Below are 20,169 nucleotides of genomic sequence, written 5' to 3'. Positions count from 1 at the left end.
TCGTGACCTTTGTTCCTCTGCATCTGTTGTAGGGAAGGTGGCCATTCAGAAAGAAGACTTGCCGAAGTATCATAACAGGGACACATGGTTCCAGCTGCAGCATGTGGATGCAGACTCGGAAGTGCAGGTGAGCCCTTGGTGGGGCCGTGGGAGCAGAGGGCACTTTGGTCTCACTGGGGAATGGCAATTATAAGGTAGGTCTTCTTACAGTGAATAGAGGCGTGTTACTTCTGCGTATTCTTTTGGTTATTATCACACTTTGTCATGTGTGATTGAAATAGCTTTAAAAATATAAAATTAGAAAGGAAAAAAATCACACATAACTGAAGGTAAAGAGAAAATACAGGCAAGCAGAAGTAAATCCTGGAGTGGGAGCAATATGCGGAGCCTCAGGCTTCAGGTTCTGGTTGCCAGAGGGGCCTGTGCACTTCCAGCTCCTACACCAGCAAATGAGTGACCAGTCACTGAGTTTCCCATTGTCTGACATGTTCCCAGGGCTCCCCTGGCTCGCCTGGGCCCTGTGTCACCTGAGACTAACTCCCTGCATCCAAAGCTTCCCCCCCGACAGGGACCCCAGTTCCCAGCCCTCCCTTCCCCAAGCTGGGGGCACTACATGTCCCCAAGCATCTGGGACAACACCCGCTGGGAGGGCAACCCTGCTTTTGTGGTTCCAGTTGAGCTCCTAACCCCATGCTCATGCCCAGAGCCCATGATGTCAAACCCTGACCAGACAGCACAGTGCCCCCGACCTCAAGACACAGGAGCATTTTCGTTAGTGGTCCTGTGCAGGGCTGGGGTTTGGCCTGGGTGTGTGACCTAGGGGGCAGCAAGCCTGTTTCCTCCTCTGTAAAGCAGGGTTCTGTGAAGACGAGACAGTGCTTGATGCAGCAGAAGCCCCAAAATAGGAGGCTGGTGGGACCCCCCCCCCCCCACCTCCAGGCACCTGTCCAGCCACGTGTCCTCCATTTCCTTGTTGACCCTTGGCTTCCTCTGGGCTCTCAGGCATGGGGTTTCTGCCTACAGTGGTCACAGGGTGTGCAGGCCCCTGGGAGCCCCAGGGTTCAGCCCACAGACCTGGAGGAAGAGGTGGTGCAAGGGAAGGTCACAGTGCCCCTCACATGTAATTTTGGCCTGGGGGCTGCACGTGCTGCCGAAGTTAGCAGACACGGCAGGTCATGCAGGATGCGTGTCTGTGCCCGAAGCCCAGAGCAGTCCTTGCCGTGATGGTGAGCGCCGCTCCTGCGCAGGCTGCTCGAAAACTTTATCTGTGGGACGTGGGCTGCAGGGGCGTATATGGGGTGATGGGGCTCATCCTGCCACTTGTGCTGGCTATATTGCCATCCCTTCTCCTCTGTGGAGACAGCTTGTGTGTCCAGCATGCCCTTCACACTGTGTTACCCTGATCAGTTTGGCGTCCTTGTTGAGTGGGGCTTGTCTTCCTTCTTGTCTTGTGTTTAAACTTTTCATTTTGAAATGGCTTCAGATTCATAGGAAGTTGCAAAAAAAAAAATAGTACACGAGGAATAATGATGAGCAGCTGTGCACTCTCCTATTTATACAGAACACAGTAAAGAAGGGGCCGTGTTCCTTCACCCTGTTTCCTTGTGGCTGCATCCTGCTGACTGGCCGTAGCCAGGACATGGACCTTGTTTGGACCTCACCAGTTTATGTGTCTAAACCCGCGTGTGTGCATGCACGTGTGTGCACCTGTGTGTTTTAGCACACGTGTAGGTCTGTGCAACCATCACTGCAGTCGAGATCCACCACAAAACCGAGGAACGTGGGTGTGTGTGAGTCATCCGGTGTGTAGACTACATCCCAGTGGACATAGCCAGGGAGGAGGTCCTTGTCCTGCTTAGCCTGATCTCTGGCCTGGATGCTGCCTTTGGGCAGGCCAGTTTCCTGGGAGTCTGAATCATGAACAGCAGGTGGGTGTTGCCCGGACTGTGAGGACAGGACAGGCTATGTGTCGGCTGGCCTGGCTCCAGGCCTGGTGACAGCTCGTGTGCAGTGTGCCTGCCTCGAGGTGTCACCCTGCAGACGGGCAGAGCTCCCCTGGATTCACACAGCCTCCGGAAACACATCAGCATCTTTCCTCGCAGCCCCTTTTCATTCCGAAATGTCGCCCTTACAGTCGTAGAAGGTCAGAGGATGGCAGGTGGTTTCTTGAATCCATCTATTCTGTGATCACAGTAAAAGGCATTTGTCAGAAAGAAGGTGTCACAAACTGGGACCAATGAGAGATGAAGGAGTATTGGGGAGTATTTCCCTAGTATTGGGGGAAAAGGTGATCTAAACAATATCTTGCTTCCTTCTGGAATTGATGTTTTAAAGGTCTCTGGAAAAGCACTTTATTAAAAGAATTAGTTGGTACCCCTGGGTGGCGCAGCGGTTTGGCGCCTGCCTTCAGCCCAGGGCGCGATCCTGGAGACCCGGGATCGAGTCCCACATCGGGCTCCCGGTGCATGGAGCCTGCTTCTCCCTCTGCCTGTGTCTCTGCCTCTCTCTCTCTCTCTCTCTATCTCTCTCTCTCTCACTATCATAAATAAATAAAAAATTAAAAAAAATTTAAAAGAATTAGTTGCTGTACGTGGATGGAACTGGAGGGTATTATGCTGAGTGAAGTAAGTCAATCGGAGAAGGACAAACAGTGTATGTTCTCATTCATTTGGGGAATATAAATAATAGTGAAAGGGAATATAAAGGAAGGGAGAAGAAATGGGTAGGAAATATCAGAAAGGGAGACAGAACATAAAGACTCCTAACTCTGGGAAACGAACTAGGGGTGGTGGAAGGAGAGGAGGGCGGAGGGTGGGGGTGAATGGGTGACGGGCACTGAGGGGGGCACTTGACGGGATGAGCACTGGGTGTTATTCTGTATGTTGGTAAATTGAACACCAATAAAAAATAAATTTATTATAAAAAAAAAAAGAATTAGTTGCTGTGTTCTTTCTCTGACCCTGGGTGGGTAGTATGAGCACAAGGTGTTGGCAGGGAGGGGCCCTTTGTGGTGTCAAAACTGGGAGGGAGACGGTCTCCCACCCACCACTTGAGCGGCCCCGGGGCCCTTCCCCGGCTCCCCCGAGGATGCCCGGCTGCTGCTTAACTCTGCTGTGTGCTCTTCTGTTTGTAGGCTTGCTGTGAAACTGTGTGAGCTCTGAGGGCAAACCTTGGCCTTCTTCTGGCCCCTTTAGAAGCAGGCCTGGGAGCTCTGGGGATGGTGATCATCGTGCATGTCAGAGAGTCCTGCTTGAAGGATTCCCAGCAGTTGTGCACATACGAGGACCCCACTCTGAGGAGGGAAGGGCCGGCACGGCTCCTGGCTTGTTCTCTCCCCTTCTGTGTTCACGGGAGTCTCACCTGCTCTTGGCGCTAGGGTCCAAGTGCTCAGAAGTCTGACCCCACCGCAGCCCCAAGGCCCATGCAGACCAGGGCTCGAGGGGACAGGGAGTGTGCTCGGCTGCCATGACCACAGCCTGTGACCAGGGCTCTCTCTGCAGGCCAGGGATCTGATGTCTGCGGCTTTCCTGAGGAAAATGTGTGTGAACCACTGGTGCTTTTTTCTTTTTAAATTAGTAAACCTTATTTTTCAAGCCATTTCATGTTGCAGAAAGTTGAGCAGAAAGTTGGAGGAAGTCCCACGTCCTTGCCCCACCTGGCGGGTCCTTGCATCCGTTATGGTTGGGGAGCTGACAGTGTGCCTGGAGGGGGGCGCTCTTGGTTGGACAAGGGTGGTGGTGTTGGGAGCCACGGTCCCCGATCCCACAGGACGGCCCCTCTCTCATCCCATTATTAGTGATTTGTGTTCTCCAGCTTCTTAGCTTGGCTAGAGATTGAATCTGTTTGATTTCTGCTCTGATTCTTTTGTTTCTGCTGGTGTCTTGATGTTACTGACGCTAGATCTTTCCTTGTGAACGTGTGCAGTCGCTGCTATAAATGTCCCTGTAAGCACTGCTCTCACCGCATCCCACATGTTATGGTAAGTTTTAGTTTCATTTTCATTTACAAAAAAGAAATGAATTAAAAATATCTCAGCTTCTCTGGAGACTTTTTCTTTGGCCTCTTTGGACTGGGTGGTACGCTGTTTCATCTTCGAGTATTTGGGGACTTCCAAACTGTTTTGTGCCACCGAGTCCAGTTCCCTCATGCTGTTCTGAGAGCAGATGAGTGATTTGATGGCATGGGCTGAGGCTGCAGCCGGTGCCCGGGCTCGGGCGCTGTTCACCTCCCAGCCGCTGTTTGGGCCCCGTGATATCATCATTCACCTTAAATCAAAGGGGGAAACCATTCAATCAGCCTTGGGAATGCACCTAAGACTCTTCTGTTCTCACAGACACAGGGATGCCTGCGGGGTCCAAGCCCACCTGGTCAGGGCCATCCTGCCCCCGCCTGGGCTCTGGGTGCCGCCGGGAGCCCCGCTGCCCCTTCTGCCTTCTGCTCCGCCCGCAGGCCTGCGACGACCTCGCTGGTGGTGGAGGTCAGGATAAGCACAGGCTCAGATTTTTCAGTGGCGGTGGGTGGAGTTCAGTGGGTGTCATGCTGTAGAAGCCACACTTCCTGCCTGCCCTGAGGGGCAGGGTGTGGCCTGGCCCCTCGGGTGGAGGTGTTTGCGGCAGGTTGTTTGTGAGGGACATGGTGTGTCACCCTCTGGCACGGGGCACACCCATGCCAGCGGCCTGGCTACATGAGGACAGATGTGCACTGGTGAACCACAGAGCTCCCGGTTCGTTTCTGGGGGGCAGGGCCGGGGTCCTTTCAGCAACGTGCAGTGCTTGTACCGTTTTGCTCCCTAGTACAGTCGTCTCCCAAGTGTCCAGAGGTGGCGGCACGATCTGCCCCGTCGGTAAGGAAGTGCTTACCCTCAGAGGAAGCGCAGCGGCCACGGGCTCTGTGGTGCGGATGTGTCCCTGCTCTTCTGGGAAAAACAGGAAACCAGTCGCAGGTTGTCCTCGCTGGGGGGTCCGCCTGAGCCAGACACATTCTCTCCCTTCCCAGAGCCTAGTGAAAAGAAAGTGTGATGTGGCCGTTGGGATGGCCGCTGCCAGTCTTAAAATTGAGCCAAGAAAGACTTGGGGTGGGCCCTTTGGAGAACAGGTGAAGAGCCCGTTCTGTGACTCGTCCTGAGCTTTTGTCCTGAGCCTTCACCCTGCATCTGGTTTGGAGGGAGGCTGCCGGTTGCCCTTGGCCTCAGCAGAGTGGTGGTGCCTGCCCCATGAGATGCTTTGGGAGCCCTGCGCCCAGCCTGGCTCAGTGAAAGGAGTGCCGGGAGCCAGCTCCCCAGGGCGCGGCCAGGGTGCTGGCTCCGTCTGCAGAGCCGCCTGGTGCGGAGGCTGCCTTCTCCCAGCTACGCGGGCCAGGAGGTGATGCACCAGGGAGCCTGCGGTGTGCACCTCTGTTGGATGAGGGGTACGGCGGGGCAGAAGCTGCCAGGGCTCTGTAGGAACTGGCCCATTGGTTCCCTCGGGAAGTTGGCTGCTCTTGGTATGCACGCCACTCGGTGAGCACCCTGGAGGTCCGCGTGCGGCACGGACCAGTCAGAGCCCCCGGTGCTCGCAGAGTCTGCTCTGGGTACTAGGTGTTGCCCAGGGGCACACAGGTCTGAGGCTGGTCTGGTCCTGCCATCCAGGAGGTCTCGCTGCCCCCTCCTAAGGCCACTGGTCCTGCAGGGAAGGCTCAGAAAGGGCAGCGCTTGGTCTTGCTCACAACAGGGAGGGGTGGGCACCCTGAGGCTACAGTGCCCGGCTCCCTCCTGCACATCAGGTCTCCCCTGTCAAAGTCGTGGGCGAGCCAGATACCCAAGGGGCTGGCCTCCATGCTGCAAGGCTGGCAGGGAGCTCTGCAGGTGTCTGGGAAGCCACAGGAGACCCGCAGTGGCCACAGTGTTCAGAGGAGCGGACTCAGGAGGCCACTGGGGGCACCGCTGAGTATACTGCCCACGTTCCCCTGGCCTGTCCATCTGTCCATCTGCCTGGCACCCTGGGTTCTCCTGGGACAAGGCAGCCTTCCCAGGGCCCGTCCATCCGTCCATCCGTCTATCCGTCCATTCGTCTGGCACCCTGGGTTCTCCTGGGACAAGGCAGCCTTCTCAGGTTCTGTCCATCCATCCATACACCTGGCACCCTGGGTTCTCCTGGGACAAGGCAGCCTCCCAGGGCCTGTTCATCCATCTGCCTGGCACCCTGAGTTATCCTGGACAAGGCAGCCTTCCCAGGGTCTGTCTATCCATTCATCTGCTTGGCACCCTGGGTTCTCCTCGGACAAGGCAGCCTTCCCAGGGCCCATCCATTTGTCCATGTGCTTGGTACCCTGGGTTCTCTGGGACAAGGCAATCTTGGAGGGCCCTCCCCAAGCTGCAGGCTAGAAGTTTTACTCAGAATGGATGTCGGACATTATCCAGTTCAGTCTCCCTTTCTAACTAAAGAGAGTGTTAATTTTGGGGCACCAAAGGGTGGCTCAGTCATTAAGCATCAGACTCTTGATCTCAGCTCAGGTCTTGACCTCGGGGTAGTGAGTCAGGCCTGGTGTTGGGCTCCAGCTGCAAAGTGTGAATTTTATTTATTTATTTTTTTTAAATTTTTATTTATTTATGATAGTCAGAGAGAGAGAGAGAGAGGCAGAGACACAGGCAGAGGGAGAAGCAGGCTCCATGCACCGGGAGCCCGACGTGGGATTCGATCCCGGGTCTCCAGGATCGCGCCCTGGGCCAAAGGAGGCGCCAAACCGCTGCGCCAACCAGGGATCCCCAAAGTGTGAATTTTAATGTTGTAGTGTGTGTTCATATAAACATGTCTTGTGTCACACGGGCTGCTGTTGGATAGTTTGGAGGGAGCGGGCTTCTCTTCTTCATAGGCCTTGTGCCCCCTGCCCCCGCCCCTGAGCCCTGACCCCTGACAGTAACCTGGTTGGTCCTCCAGCTGGTCTGACCTTTGTGCAGACACAGACACAGGCAGAAACACAGCACTGGTCTTGCTCTCAAAAGTCCAGCCATGTGCTCAAGTCCATCTCCTTCAGAAGGGTCCATGAACACTAAGTTCCTACGGGGGGACGCCCACGCCTGCCCCAGGACTCGGGTGTCCACACAAGCTTATGTATGAAGGGGTACATCCTAAAGCAAGTGAGCAAAAGTGTTGGGAGGCTGCTTTCTCCAGTACCTTTTTCTTGAGCGTTTTGACCTTTCTTCTGAGACGAGCCTGCCCTGGTTTCTGCGGCCTGACTGGGGTCGGGGAAGTGCTGTGGATGCCACGGGGGTCGGGCTCAGCTTCACATCTGTGGGCCGAGGCTCTGGGCGCTCTTCTCTGCTCATGGCCATCCTGTTGTGACCCTCTGTCCTTGTGCCTTTCAGGGCAAGGTCCACCTGGAGCTGCGCCTGAGTGAGGTCATCACTGACACGGGTGTCGTCTGCCACAAGCTGGCTGCACGGTAAGACATGACAGCCGGTCTTCCCAGGAGCAGTGCCCCCCAGGGAGTGGGATGGGTGGTGGTTTTTCAGACAAATGAATCAGAATTGCCAGCCTCCAGGATTCCCCATGATGACATTGTTTTTAGAGGTTTTGGCACATCCTTCCTTATGTCCTCAATAAAGCAGGTGTTTGTCCCTGAGGTAACACATTTGGCTTCTGCAGACGGCCACAGTCAGGCAGACATGTAGGCAGAGGTCGCCGTCTGGCCCCAGGCGGGACACAGGAGGGATCTGTGTGCTGGTGTGTGGACCTGGGGCCCAACCACAGACCTCCGTCTACCCCATAACGCTTGGTGAGTGTGGGCGTCGGTGCATGTGTCTACACATGGTCCCCAGACCTTGTTGTGGGCTCTCGACATTTAGGGTCATGGACCCCACAGATTGTCTGGAGGAGGCTGAGAGGTCCGCCCTCTGACCACAGTGAGGTCTCAGGGGCCCCATCTTTTGCTTCTTGCGCCGTGGGCGCCACATGTGTCCCCCCCCCACTAACGACACTTGCAGGCATCAGGGATCCTGCAAGCGGCTGTCACAGGTACGCTCAGGCCTTCCCTCTGTGGCCTGCATGTTCCCAAGTGAGGCCTCTGAGAAGGGAAAGGGAGGGTGTGCAGAAGCCATCCTCTGGTACTCAGGACCGTGAGAGGGACCAGACGCTCCAGCTTCCTTCGTCTTTGCAGAGATGCTTCCCAAATTCATCCTTTCACCATCTCTGGTGAGCAAGGGCTTCAGTGAGCCCGGGTAATGCTCTTTCCTTGGGCCGAGACCCCGAGTCCTGTGTTAGGCTTGTGTTTCCTCTGTCATGTCCTGGGGTGTGGCATGAGAGGAGTTCCACCCTGTGTCCACCCCGGGGCCTGCCTCGCTGCCTACTGCACTTTTCCAGTTCATTGTCTGGTCAGTTGAGGCTGCGGGGCTGTCACCATGGGACATGGAGGATGTGTGTAGGAACCTATACAGGACATGGCATGGGATGCACAGTAGGACACACCAAACTCATCCTTTCCTTCATCGGTGCTGCCATTCTCCGAAAAATAGCTGCTCTCAGACCCTGTAGCAGTGATGAGAGTTGCCTGTTTTCTTGTTTATTTATAGGGTTATCCCTTGTTCCAAAACAACTTTCAGCTTTTTTTTTTTAAGACTTTATTTACTTATTCATGAGGACACAGAGGGGCAGAGACATGGGCAGAGGGAGAAGCAGGCTCTCTGAAGGGAGCCCGATATGGGACTCAATCCCAGGACCCCGGGATCGTGACCTGAGCCAAAGGCAGATGCCCAACCTCCGAGCCACCCAGGAGCCTCCGATGTAGGGCCTTTTCAGCAGAGGCTCCCGTGGAATAGGAGTATCCATTAGTGGTGGGGGCAGAATGGACTGGGCCGGGCAAAGAACGGAGTTGGTCGCTGAGTGCACATGCTGTCACACACGCCAGTCCACTCTGTTCAAACCCCGAGCAGACAGGTCCCTCATAGGGATGCGGTGAGGAAGAGCAGAGGAACGCACAGAGACCCCCAGGGCTCATGTCCCCCAAGTGTCTGAGACACCAGTGGCCTGCCTTTCTTCACTTAGCCACCCCCTGTCGATTTTTCTTTCACTAAGAAATACCTTTTACCATAAAATTCAGGATTTTCAAAGGCAGACTTCTGGCACAATCCTCACGCTAACCACGTCCAGTTCCAGAACATCTCATCACCCTGAAGATGAAATCCTGTTCCCTGATGGGCCCCATGCTCCTCAGCCCCCGACAGCTGCTGCTCTGCTTCTGTGGGGTTCCCCATTCTGGACGTTTTACGTGAATGAACCCGCATGACATGTGGTTTATTGTGCCTGGCTTCTGTCACTGAGCGTGCCATCTTCAGGGCTCACCCATGCCCTGGCAGGTGTCAGGGCTCCCGTCATGCCGGCACTGAATCATGTCCTTGGTTGTCCCACCTGTCCTCCACTGATAGATGTTTGCCTGTTGTGAAGACGACTGCTGTGAACGTTCCCATATAAGCATCTGTACGGACTTGTGTTCATTTCTCTTGGGCACGAGACATAGGAGAACCAGTGTGGTATCTGGACTGTGTTTAAGCCTCAGCAAGCTCCCGATAGGTTCTCACAGTGCCAGCAGCATGATCCGGTTCCTCTGCCTGGGCTTGCCCACGATGCTCCTTGGGTTCTGCAGCCTCCTGGTGGGTGTGCAGAAGTGTTGGTTTCACACCGTGATGGGACCATCTTTTCTGTCCTTTACTGATTTTCTCATTGGTTATTAATATTTTATTATTAAATTGCAAGAATCTTCTGTATATTCTGGATGCCAGCCTGTTGTCACATACATAACTTGGAAACATCTTCTGTCCTATTATGTTCACTTTCTTGATCACATTCTTTGTAAAACAAGAGTCTTCAATCTTGATCTGCCTCATCCGATGTTTCCTGTTTATATAGATTTCTAAGAGACCTTTTCCTACTCTGAGGTCACATTGACACCTGTGCTTTCCTTCTAACATTTCCACAGTTTTAGTTCTCATCTTCAGGTTCTCAGTACATTTGGAATTAATTTTTTATGTATGGTGTTAGGTAGGGGTCAGCATTATCTCCTTTGCTTTTGAATATCCTGCTGTCTCGGCACCATTTGTAGGAAGGTTCCTTCTTTCCCAGCAAATTGTCTTGCATTTTTGTTGGAAATCCCTGGCCTACAAATGGGTACATTTATTGGTAAACTCTGTTCTGTGCCAGTGACTGCCATGCTGGTCCCCCACAGCTGTGGCCACTTGGGAGCATAGGAGGTTCTGAAATCTTTCATCTTGACCTCCCATCTTGGTCACTCTTTCCTAACTCTTCGGCTGCCCTGAACTCTTTTCATTTCCATATGAGTTTCAGGATCAACATGTTATCCTTTCTGCAAACATAGCAGCCGTACTGAATCTGCACATCAGTTTGGGGAATTAGCCAGATGAACCCTTCCAACCCCAAAACATCGTCTATCCATTTGCTCAGCTATTCTGTAAGCTTTTTAAAAAATGACCTTGTTTCTCTTAGGTCGTTAGAATGTCTCCCTTTCATGGCTGATGTCAGTAATTTGAGTCTGTTTTTCTTGGTTAGCCTGGCTACAGATGTGTCGAGTTTGTGGATATCTTCGAAGGCCACACTTCTATGTCCCTGGTTTCTCTGTTTGCTCTGCTTCCTTACCTTCTAGTGGCCTGTGTGGGCTCTTTGCTCTTCTGTTTTTGGTTTCCTAAGCTGGAAGTTTGGGTTATTGATTTGTGATCTTTTTCCTTTTTTAGTTTGGGCATTTATAGCTGCACGTTGTCCTCTGACACTTCAGTTCCATTTGTATTTTACCACCTTCTTTCTTAGAGCTAAGTCTGCCCTTGCACCTGGGACTTCCCACAGATGGTGCTGCTGTGGGATGGAACAGAAGATTATGGACGCTCCACAGGTGATGAGGTGCAGAAGGCTCTGGACCCGGAATCCTGGTGTCCAGAGCTAGTGCTTGTTCCCAGACTTGTGACCTCCGCTGTCATGTCCTTGTATAAAATCGGAGCAGTAATGTCTATGCTGGCGTCTGTGCAGTATCACACATGCTATTTGTACGGGTCCTCCCCTCGTGCCCTGGCCTCTCAGAAGTTAGCACAGGCTTGAGCCAACCTCACAGTGTGTTATGGGCTTGGGAAAATTCAGAGCGAGGCTGGTGGGCCATTGACGAGAAGTCAGTTAGGCAGAAGCAGCTTTGTTCCAGTGGGGTCCCCACTGGCCTGGGAATCGCCTCATGCCCTCCTCCTGCTAAGCAGCACCTGACTTCTCCCCCTTCCCTCACTGGAAAGTTCTGGGGACAGATACGGCCTGCGTGTACCACCTGGACCTGTTTTTAGCCTCCCAACACATGGCACCCCCTCGTTGTGCCAGTGTGAGGTATGAGGGCTGCTCTAGCCAAACACCACAGTCTCAAGTGTTTTAAAACAACAGGAATTTATTTATCCCAGTTCTGAAGGCCCGACCTGAAGTCTGGCTGGGCCACGCTCCCTCCAGAAACTTCAGGGGCCCACCCCCTCCTCCCTGTTCCAGCTCCTGGGATGCAGGGCACCCTTCTCCCCTCTGCCTGCCTCTTCCTGTGACCCTCTCCACTGCGTCTATGAAATCTCCCTCCTGTAAGAACTCTAGTCAGTGGGTTTAGGGCCCATCCTGGATCCAGGGGAAGCTTATCATCTCAAGATCCTTAGCTTGATTACATCTGCAAAAGGCCTTTTCCAAATAAGGCCACATCTGTTTGAGGACCACCTCCCAGCCTGTGGTGGTTCCTGGACTGTAAGGTCCTTCTGGGCTCTTCTCACCTCTTACCCTGCCAGGGACATTCTTTCATGGGGGGCCTAGGGCATTCTGCAGGGTTGAGTTCTGTTTCTCAGCCTGTCCCTTTCTGTTGTGGGTACACCCTTCCCAGCTGCCTGAAGAGCAAGGGGAGGCCTTGTCTACCTTCCCCAGACTGCAGGTAGCCCTGGGAGTGCTTGTAGTCCTGGACTGGGGGCGTCCCAGCGTTCCCTGCAGAGTCCCTGGACGCTCACCACCCTAAATGTGGCCTCCCTCTGGCTGGTAGTATTATCCACCGGCTTTCCCAGCCACCGGCGGGCAGATTGTCACCTCTCCCTGACTGCCTGGATGGCAAGTGAAGCCTTTCCCCAGGTGGTGCCATTGGCACCGAGCCCCCTTGTGGTTGTGTGGACAGAGGACATACTGGACGTGCTCATACAAGCCTCCCTATCCTTTCCTGACTATAACTACTCTTTTTCATGCTGTTTCCTCATATGTCCACATGTGCTGTCCTGGACGCTTGACTGAGGCCCAGGTGGCTTGGTGACCCGCTGTCCCTGTCTGTGGATGTGGCATCTGCCCCTCCGACCTCGGATGGGTGTCTGTTCATGTGCATGGCTTCTTTCCAAGGAGATCTCAAGCCTGCACGCAGGGGCTGTAACTCATGCTTTCCTTCCCTAACAAAGATTAGCAGACCTTTGTAACATTCGTTCAGAAATATTTCATGAGCCCCTGTTAGGTGCCGAGGACTGTCTCAGACTGTCTCGAGCCTCCTGGGGCCTGCATTCTAGCGGGGGAGGAACGTTATCCTGTGGCACATCTACATTTCATTCACTGGAGGAGCGTTAGAGGAGCCTGGTGGTTGGGAGCTGGCCTGTTGAGCACAGGGTTGGGGTTCTGAGCCATCTGCTGGGCCCCCAAGACCATTGGAGTGTGGGCTGGGGTGAGTGGACAGCATGTTATGACTCCACATCACCTTCATTCACAACACTCATTCCTGTGGGAGACCTGTAGCCACTTTTGGTGCCAGGAGATGAGTGGGAAAGATGATGCATGTGCACCATCTGCTGGCTGGCATTGCAACAGACCTTTACTCACCTTCTTCCTTGTCCCTGTTAGGACAGTGTCTCCTTGGGTCTCCTGTGGCCACCTGCTTTATCCGAAAGTGAGGGCTCCTGTGCTTTTCCACTTCCAAGCTCCACCATCTCACCAGCTGATGAGAAGCCTGTCAGCAGCCCTGTAGATGCCCACTGGGCAGCCCCTCCTGACTGGGGGTGGGGTCCTGCTGCTGGGGGTCTGGGCTCAGGGCTTGACATCCCCATAGATGCCACTGGGCAGCCCCTCTGACCAGAGGTTGGAGTCCTGCTGCTGGGGGGCTAGGCTCAGTGCTGACAGCCAGGCTATGGGAACCACCCCCTTGAGGTATATCCAAGTGAGGAATTACCTGTTTTCAAGTTTCTGACAGCATTTCAAATCCAATAAAGATCTTATTTACTATTACTGGGGAGTTAGAAAAAGAAAACATAGCCACTAGGCTGTTACTATTCTAGCTGCAAGGCATAACCGCGTTTTCAAGGTCAGTTTGAATGTGAAATCCTATAAATGTTATAATACGTGTAAGTATTATACTTGATGCCTTGGACTCCAGATTAGTTGACTGTGTCGCTGTGTCACAGTGTCCTTCCCAGGACACAGGAATAGGCAGCGTAGTAAATATTTTACTCCTTTCCCTTATTTACCTGGAACATTCTGAAGCAGGGGTTGAAGTTGTTTGCAAGAGAATAAGCCTGGAGAGATGCCCTGTGTGTGGAGTGTGGTGAGAGGGGGCTGTGTGGCCGGGCAGCCCTAGCCCACCTACAGGTGCCTGCCGCCCCAGGTGAGCGGGGGGGGGGGGGTTGGAAGCCCTTACCTCAGTTGCATGGTTGGCACACCGATGGAGGGTGCTGGGTTTTCCCTCCACAATGGCTGTGTAGGTGGGCTCGGTATCCCGGTAACTGCTTTGCGTTAGACAATAGGTCATGTGGGAGGAGGCAAGGCAGGGACATTCCCATGGTTGCTGGGGGGGTTGTACAGGCTGCTGCCCTGCGTCTGGTGGTGCTTCTCTGGGACATAGGTGAGGGGACACTTGCTTTCACTTTGATGCTTAGTGATGCCATCTGGTTCCTGGCCATGAAAAGCCGTCATGCCTGAGGATCCAAAACCATCTAAACCTTCTTGAGCAACAAGTGAATGTAATAAAAAAGGTGTTTGTGTTAAACTGTGGTCGTTGGCCCCAGGAGAGGGTGTGGGCCTTGCTGCCCTGTCCTGAGCAGGCTGTTTCCCCACCATCTCAGATCTGCTGCGGGATTCCCCCCCCACCCCCCACCCCGTTTGTCCTTCAGACTTCAGCCTGAGGCCCCCAACTACCACCTTGTGCTCCTCTGTTGTCATATCTAGTTTCCTTCTTCCCTCACGTGGCTGGGTGTAACAATTGCATGTTCTGTGTTTACCATCTTGCTGTTGCTGCTGCGCCAATGATCAGACCTGAGCTCAGACTGCTCCGTTCCTGGAGACATGCCTGGGCTGCATAAGATCTACACGAATGTTTGCTTCATGATGATGTAATGGATAAATCAGTATTTCTTTAATGAGTTAATGAAGGAAGATAACCAAAGACCAAGTCAGTAATCTGGAGAGAAACCCAGAAATATTTCATCAAGTAAAGAGTTGAAAGTATTAGGTAAGGCTAACAGAAGTAACGAAGTGACCCCTAAGGTTCAACCTCATCTAGCAGAGGTTTCAGGGAAACTCATGGAGAAATGAGAAATGTAGAAAGCTGCCAGGTGTGGGACCCGTGTGGCACCAGCTCCAAGGGCCGTAAGCACCACAAAGGAAACAAAATCCTCAACTGGAGAGATATGTTCTGGGAAATGTTGGAAGCTAAATCCTTCCCAAGAGAGGCACAAGCAGCTCACATTGCTTGGCTGATGGAGCAATGGGGCAGCTGGTTATTCTCTGACTTCCTGATGGCAAGAGAAACGAGCATGCAGCCGTCTGAGGGGATGTGATCCTGCGTCTAAATTGCCACACCGTTCCGCTTCGGGAGTAGAGCTTCTGTTTCCTGCCATGTTGGAATACTGGGACCCAGACCCCCTCTCCTCCCACAGACCACGGAAGAGCTGGTGCTGTACTGGTGGGACATTCTGGATGTTGGGCAATTGGCCTTTGAACTCTGTGACCCCAGACAAGGGGGGCAGACACGGGCCGCAGTGGCCCTGGTTTTGTCCTGTGGTGGGTGGAGAGAGGCCACTGCAGTGTTTTCCGGAGAGGAGGAGGCCTGCATACTGCACAAGCCAATATGGGTATGTCGGGCTAGTGCCATGGGTCTGAACAGAGCATGGGGTCTGTGGGTACGGGGCTCTCGTATGGCTCAGAGGCACCTGCGTATCCGCCAGTGCGGTGGAGATCCTTGCTCCCACTCGGGGCTCAGCATAGCCCCTGGGGGGCGCCACACAGCCCCTGACACAGCCTCAAACAGGAATGGCCGTGACCAGTCTGTACCCAGAGAACCTTAACCGCCAGCTAGCACAAGACCCAGAAAGTCAGCAACCTGAAATTCACAACACAACATCCAGCATGTGCTCAAAACCGGCAGGCCAGGAGCAGGATGACCTGAGCACAACCCAAAGGAGCAGCCCACAGAAGCATACCCAGGGATGACAGTGATGACAGAATAAGTGGAAAGGATGGTCACATAAATTGCATAACCAGCTCTGCTCCAGAATTTAAAGAGACCTGGGCCAGGACTGTTGTACTGGGACCCACAGGAGGGACCAGGCACGAGTAAATCTGAGATTGGGGTGCCCTCTGCAGCCGAGAGGCATGTGTGGCATGGGGGTTGTGCCCAGGCTGGACCCGAAAGCCCAGTCGGTTGTTGGGGCCACCGTTTTCACACCTGTAACACGATGTGCCACAGCAGCTACTTTGTCAGGTTGTGGGAGAGGTAAATTCATGAGCCACGGAAAGCTCTTGCTACTACTGGTTCCCAGGAAATGAATCGGTGGCATCACTCACACAAGTCCCTAGGACCGTGTCATCCTCGGCTAAGACAGCCTTGTCCTGAATGCAGCACACACTTCTTCCTGCCCCAAATGCTTTCTGACTACTAATTGGTCAGGTCAGCACCCACTGCTGCTTGTTAGACAGGAGCTTCTGGGCAGCTGGTGCCAGCAGCACGCAGAACTCCTGGCTCTTGGCCCTGTGGGGGGCTTCAGAGCCCTCGAGAAATGACCTGTGGGCCCCTCAGCTCCTGTTCCTGACACCCCACCTCTCTTCTCAGCATCCTCGAGTGCCAAGGCCTCCCCATCGTGAATGGGCAGTGTGACCCTTACGCTACTGTGACACTGGCAGGACCATACAGGCAAGTATCTTTGCCCACACCTACCACTGCCTCTGGGCCGTGATGGTGACTTGCAGTCAGCTATGATGATGCTGAGGGTTCCAGAGAAATGCAGCCTGGCTGTGAGGAGGGAAGTGTCCTACTGACCCACTCTCATTTTCTCTATTGCCCTAAAGTGCTTTGTAAAAAAAACAAAAAAACAAAAAAACCCTGTGTTCTCCTCTTTGGGTGTTTTGGGCTCAGTAAAGGGTCCTGATTTGTATACCATCTGGGTTGGAGACAAACAGAAATATTTGTAAGTAAAGGCAGTAAGTCACTTGTGTATTTGATCACTTGGTCTTAAGGTCCAGAGAGACTTGGTGTCAACAGTGTTGGTTTTAATCTCAACCTTTCTTCCTTGATTACAGATCGGAAGCAAAGAAGACAAAAGTGAAAAAGAAGACCAACAACCCGCAGTTTGACGAAGTGTTTTATTTTGAGGTTGGTATTAGTGCCACCAATGTCACGTTGAGATCCTTTGGGAGAAGTGTGGCTCTGAAGGGCCTCAGGCAGTGGCTCCCTGCAGCATCCATGGGTCCCAGGACCTTCCCTCATCCCTGGGAAGAAAGGCCATTTGGTGCTTCCTTGGGTTTGAGTTGGCGAGTTTTACCTCCCAAATTATCAGTATTTGGGTTTTTTTTTGGGGGGGGGGAGGTTGGGGGGATTTAATTGTTTGCTGTGGGATTTTGTTTTTTGGTTGCTTCCCCCAGTCTTTCCTGAGCACTGGAGGGAAGCTTGTTTCACCAGAGATAGTGAGGGGTTTTGGGGCAAAAGAGAAAATGCATTTGAACACGGAGAGCCTGTGGCTGCCTCTCAGAATTGTGAGCCACCGAAACTGGGTGGATGGGGGGCATGAGGGCCAAAGTGTGCAAGCAGGGCAGCTGCCTCAGCTTAAATACGAACCATAGGTCATATATTTAGGCATATGCTCTTTGCAGCTACAAAGTTTTCTCGAATGTTTCATATGCACCAGGTCCTGGGGGGCTAAGCATGACTTGGCTACTGGGTAGAACCACCTGTACAGGAGAGGATCATACACGTGGCCAAGTGACTGTTGAGTCAGTGGCTTCAGGGCGGTTCTTCCTGGTGAAGAAGGACAAGCCTTCCCAGGACGGTGACCCTCCAGTACAGTCTGGGACGCTGAGCGTCCACATGTAGGTGAGATTGGTGTGAGAAGGTGCCGTTTTGGTAAATGAAGTTGGAGCGATGGTTAGAACTAAGGAGCTCACGTGCAGAGAACCTGGACCACTCCTAACGTGTCCAGAAGCCCACAGGTCCCTTGCATGTAGGTCAGCAGCCAGGCTTCTTGGGCGGCTGTATGGAGGGCACAGTGCCCTTCTCTGTCCCAGAAGGACATTCTTGCTTCATAGCCGGTGGAGAAAATGGTTTTTAAGAAACTCAAGGTTAGGCAGGAAGCGGATGTGGTCAGCCTCATCTCAGGGGATTCATGCCCAGGCTGCGGAGACAGGGAAGGCGTCTGGAACAGATGATAGAGAACAGTTTCTAATACAGATTATACACAAAGGCAGCAACAGCCTTCCTTGTCTGAGCTGCCCAGCGTGCTGGGCAGTGCTTTCCAACTTGAGGTCAATATGGCACACGGTAAAGCATGGGCTTTCCCTGCAGCATGTGCTCCCCGGGCTCTAACACGCAGCCCTGGGTGCTTCTTACTGAGACTGTGCTATTGACTTACAGTTCACGCTGTAAAAACATCAGTCTCAACTCAGTAGGTGAATTTAACAAGCCCCAGATACAGGTGAGCACAGGGGTAGGCCTGCATCCTGCAGGATCCCAGGGCAGGTCCGGACCTGGGCTCTGAGTGCTGCTGGCCAGGGCCCACCTGACACCTGCCTCACTCTTGGCCTCAGACCACAGGACCTTGGAGTTTTTGGTCTTAGACCGAAAGGGCTGAGCCCTGTTAACAGCTAAATCCCCTGTTTTGGTTCTCTGCAGCCGCTTTCTGCTTCAGTTTGCAAACAACCCCCACAGCTCTGACTCAGCGTAAGGCTGAGCCTCTGGAGTCCCTGTGCTTGGCTTGGGGCCGGCACATGCCTCCTATAGGAGTTTTAACAGGAAAGCATTTTCTTCCAGGGTAATGGCTAGACTTACCTAAAAACCTCTCACTATCTAAATGAAAGTATTCAAAATTCTGTGAAAACCATCTTCCTTCACTGAGTAGACACAGTGGGAACAATGCAGAAACCCTGTGCCCAGCATGCTGGATGCCAGGCAGCAAGCTGCATCAGGCAGTGGAGTCTCTGGGGGGCTTCCTAGAGGAGGTGGCATTTCAGAGTCCCCTTCAAGTTTCCCAGCATGGGCCTGAGAGGTGATGTAGGCAGGGGTGCAGGTGGTAGGAAGACTCCCATGTGCTGGGGGAGGAGAGCTGGTGGGGGCTCCAAGGGGAGGAGGTGGAGGCCAAGCTGGGCTGTGGCTGGAGGTACCCAGATGGGGAGATGGGCAGGTTGGGGAGGAGCGAATGCAGGGCAGAGAGGTGGAGAGCCTGAGAGGAGAGGGAGCTGGCCCAGGTGCTCACAAGGTGAGGCCATGGTGCTGGGAAGACCGGCAGGCACAGCCCCCTGGAGAAGAGGCTCCAGACCACTGAGGCTGGGACCTGGGACACCAGCTCTGCCCCAGGTAGGGGTGCTCGTGGTGGGCAGGGGTCCTCACAGGCCGGCACACAACCTTGCTCCCGCCCCTCCAGGTGACCAGACCGTGCAGCTACAACCGGAAGTCCCACTTTGACTTTGAGGAGGAAGACGTGGACAAACTTGAAATCCGGTGAGCAGTGGCCATGGGGCTCCAGGCTCTGACATGGTGGCTATAGTCTCAACCCACCTCTGCTGTTTGTTTTCTGGTTTGTTTCTGAAAATACAGGACCAGGAAGGATGGGATTTCCAATTTTCTGGTAATTTTAACACTAGGACATCGGGGGTTGGTTGAAAGGAAGAGCTGTGAACTTGCCAGCGATCTGGGGAGTGGCTGAGGACCTGTACTTACCCAAGGGACAAATGTGGTTTTAGAGGCCATACTCTTTTTTTTTTTTTTTTGAGGCCATGTTCTAAGAGGGGTTAACGGCTTGATGCTGCCCAGTGTGTGAGGCTCCGTCCACGTGGCAGCCTCACCCAGCCCCGTGCTCCTGCTGCTTGGAGCCCCCACGGTAAAGCCGTTGGTGTGTGTGCTCTGGGGAAGATGCCAGGGTTCAGGTGCAGCAGCTCTGGCGGGTCTCCCCACCTCCTGCCCCCGGGGCTTCTGCCCACCAGCTGCAGCCATAGGAGGCACCAAGTGACAGTTGAGACCATAAGCTGGGCGGTCTTTCCTGTCACCCTGGGGCCGGGCAGACCACATTGCCAGAACCTGGCAGGTTTTGCAGTCTGGTTTCCTGCAGGGGCAGAGCTTCCTGAGCCAGCTGAGGCCTGCCTGGGATTCTGTGGATGTCCAGCTGGGGGCATGGGCCAGGGACCAAGGCCTTCCCTCCCCTAAGGGTGGGACCCTCTGTGGCTTCGAGCTCTGAGGGATGCCAGGCTCCACACACAGGTCTCAGCTGCTTCTGCTTTAAGTCTTCCATCTCAAAACACTGAAACAGAGGCAGAGTGTCTGAGAGTCCCGATCAAGGTCGGGGCCATGCTAGAGGTTTGGCTGTGCACTGGCTGCTCTCAGCACACAGCTCCCCTTCCCTGTTCAGAAAAACAAGTGTTTATACAAGACTGGACTTTAAACTTGACAATAAAGTCTTAGCTGTTGTATTTTAAGCAAACAAAAACCGTTTTTAAATGTTTTTCTTACTAAAAAGGGGAAAAGACTGCCTGACCACCTTTTGTCCTACTGCTAAGGTGTCATGTGGCAGATTAAGGATTTTCCTTTGTTTATTCTCAAAGAGCCATGGGGCGCTGTTCCTCTGTGTGTTCCTGACACACACATGTTCCTATACCTTCCGTGATGTCCGTGGCTCCTGCTTGGACTTCAGGGCCACAGAGAGCTGGCACAGCCTTTTAGAAGTTTCCCTGTGACAACCAA

The 20,169-nt window shown here is 53.5% G+C and overlaps 1 protein-coding gene across 1 annotated transcript in view; it reads left to right on the top strand.

Annotated features, from left to right (window-relative positions):
• Window positions 1-20,169, top strand: part of RASA3 (RAS p21 protein activator 3) — a 106,043-nt gene that overhangs the window by 64,174 nt on the left and 21,700 nt on the right. Inside the window, exons 4-8 of the mRNA XM_055335819.1 lie at window positions 33-127; window positions 7,343-7,419; window positions 16,057-16,137; window positions 16,524-16,596; window positions 18,857-18,933. Of these exons, the coding sequence (XP_055191794.1) occupies window positions 33-127; window positions 7,343-7,419; window positions 16,057-16,137; window positions 16,524-16,596; window positions 18,857-18,933 (403 nt within the window). The remainder of the gene's footprint in view (window positions 1-32; window positions 128-7,342; window positions 7,420-16,056; window positions 16,138-16,523; window positions 16,597-18,856; window positions 18,934-20,169) is intronic.

Source organism: Nyctereutes procyonoides, unplaced genomic scaffold (assembly GCF_905146905.1).
Source record: "Nyctereutes procyonoides isolate TBG_1078 unplaced genomic scaffold, NYPRO_anot_genome, whole genome shotgun sequence".
In the NCBI taxonomy this organism is placed as follows: domain Eukaryota; kingdom Metazoa; phylum Chordata; class Mammalia; order Carnivora; family Canidae; genus Nyctereutes; species Nyctereutes procyonoides.
The sequence above is the reverse complement of the archived record's forward strand: the minus strand, read 5'-3'. Positions and strand labels throughout refer to the sequence as shown.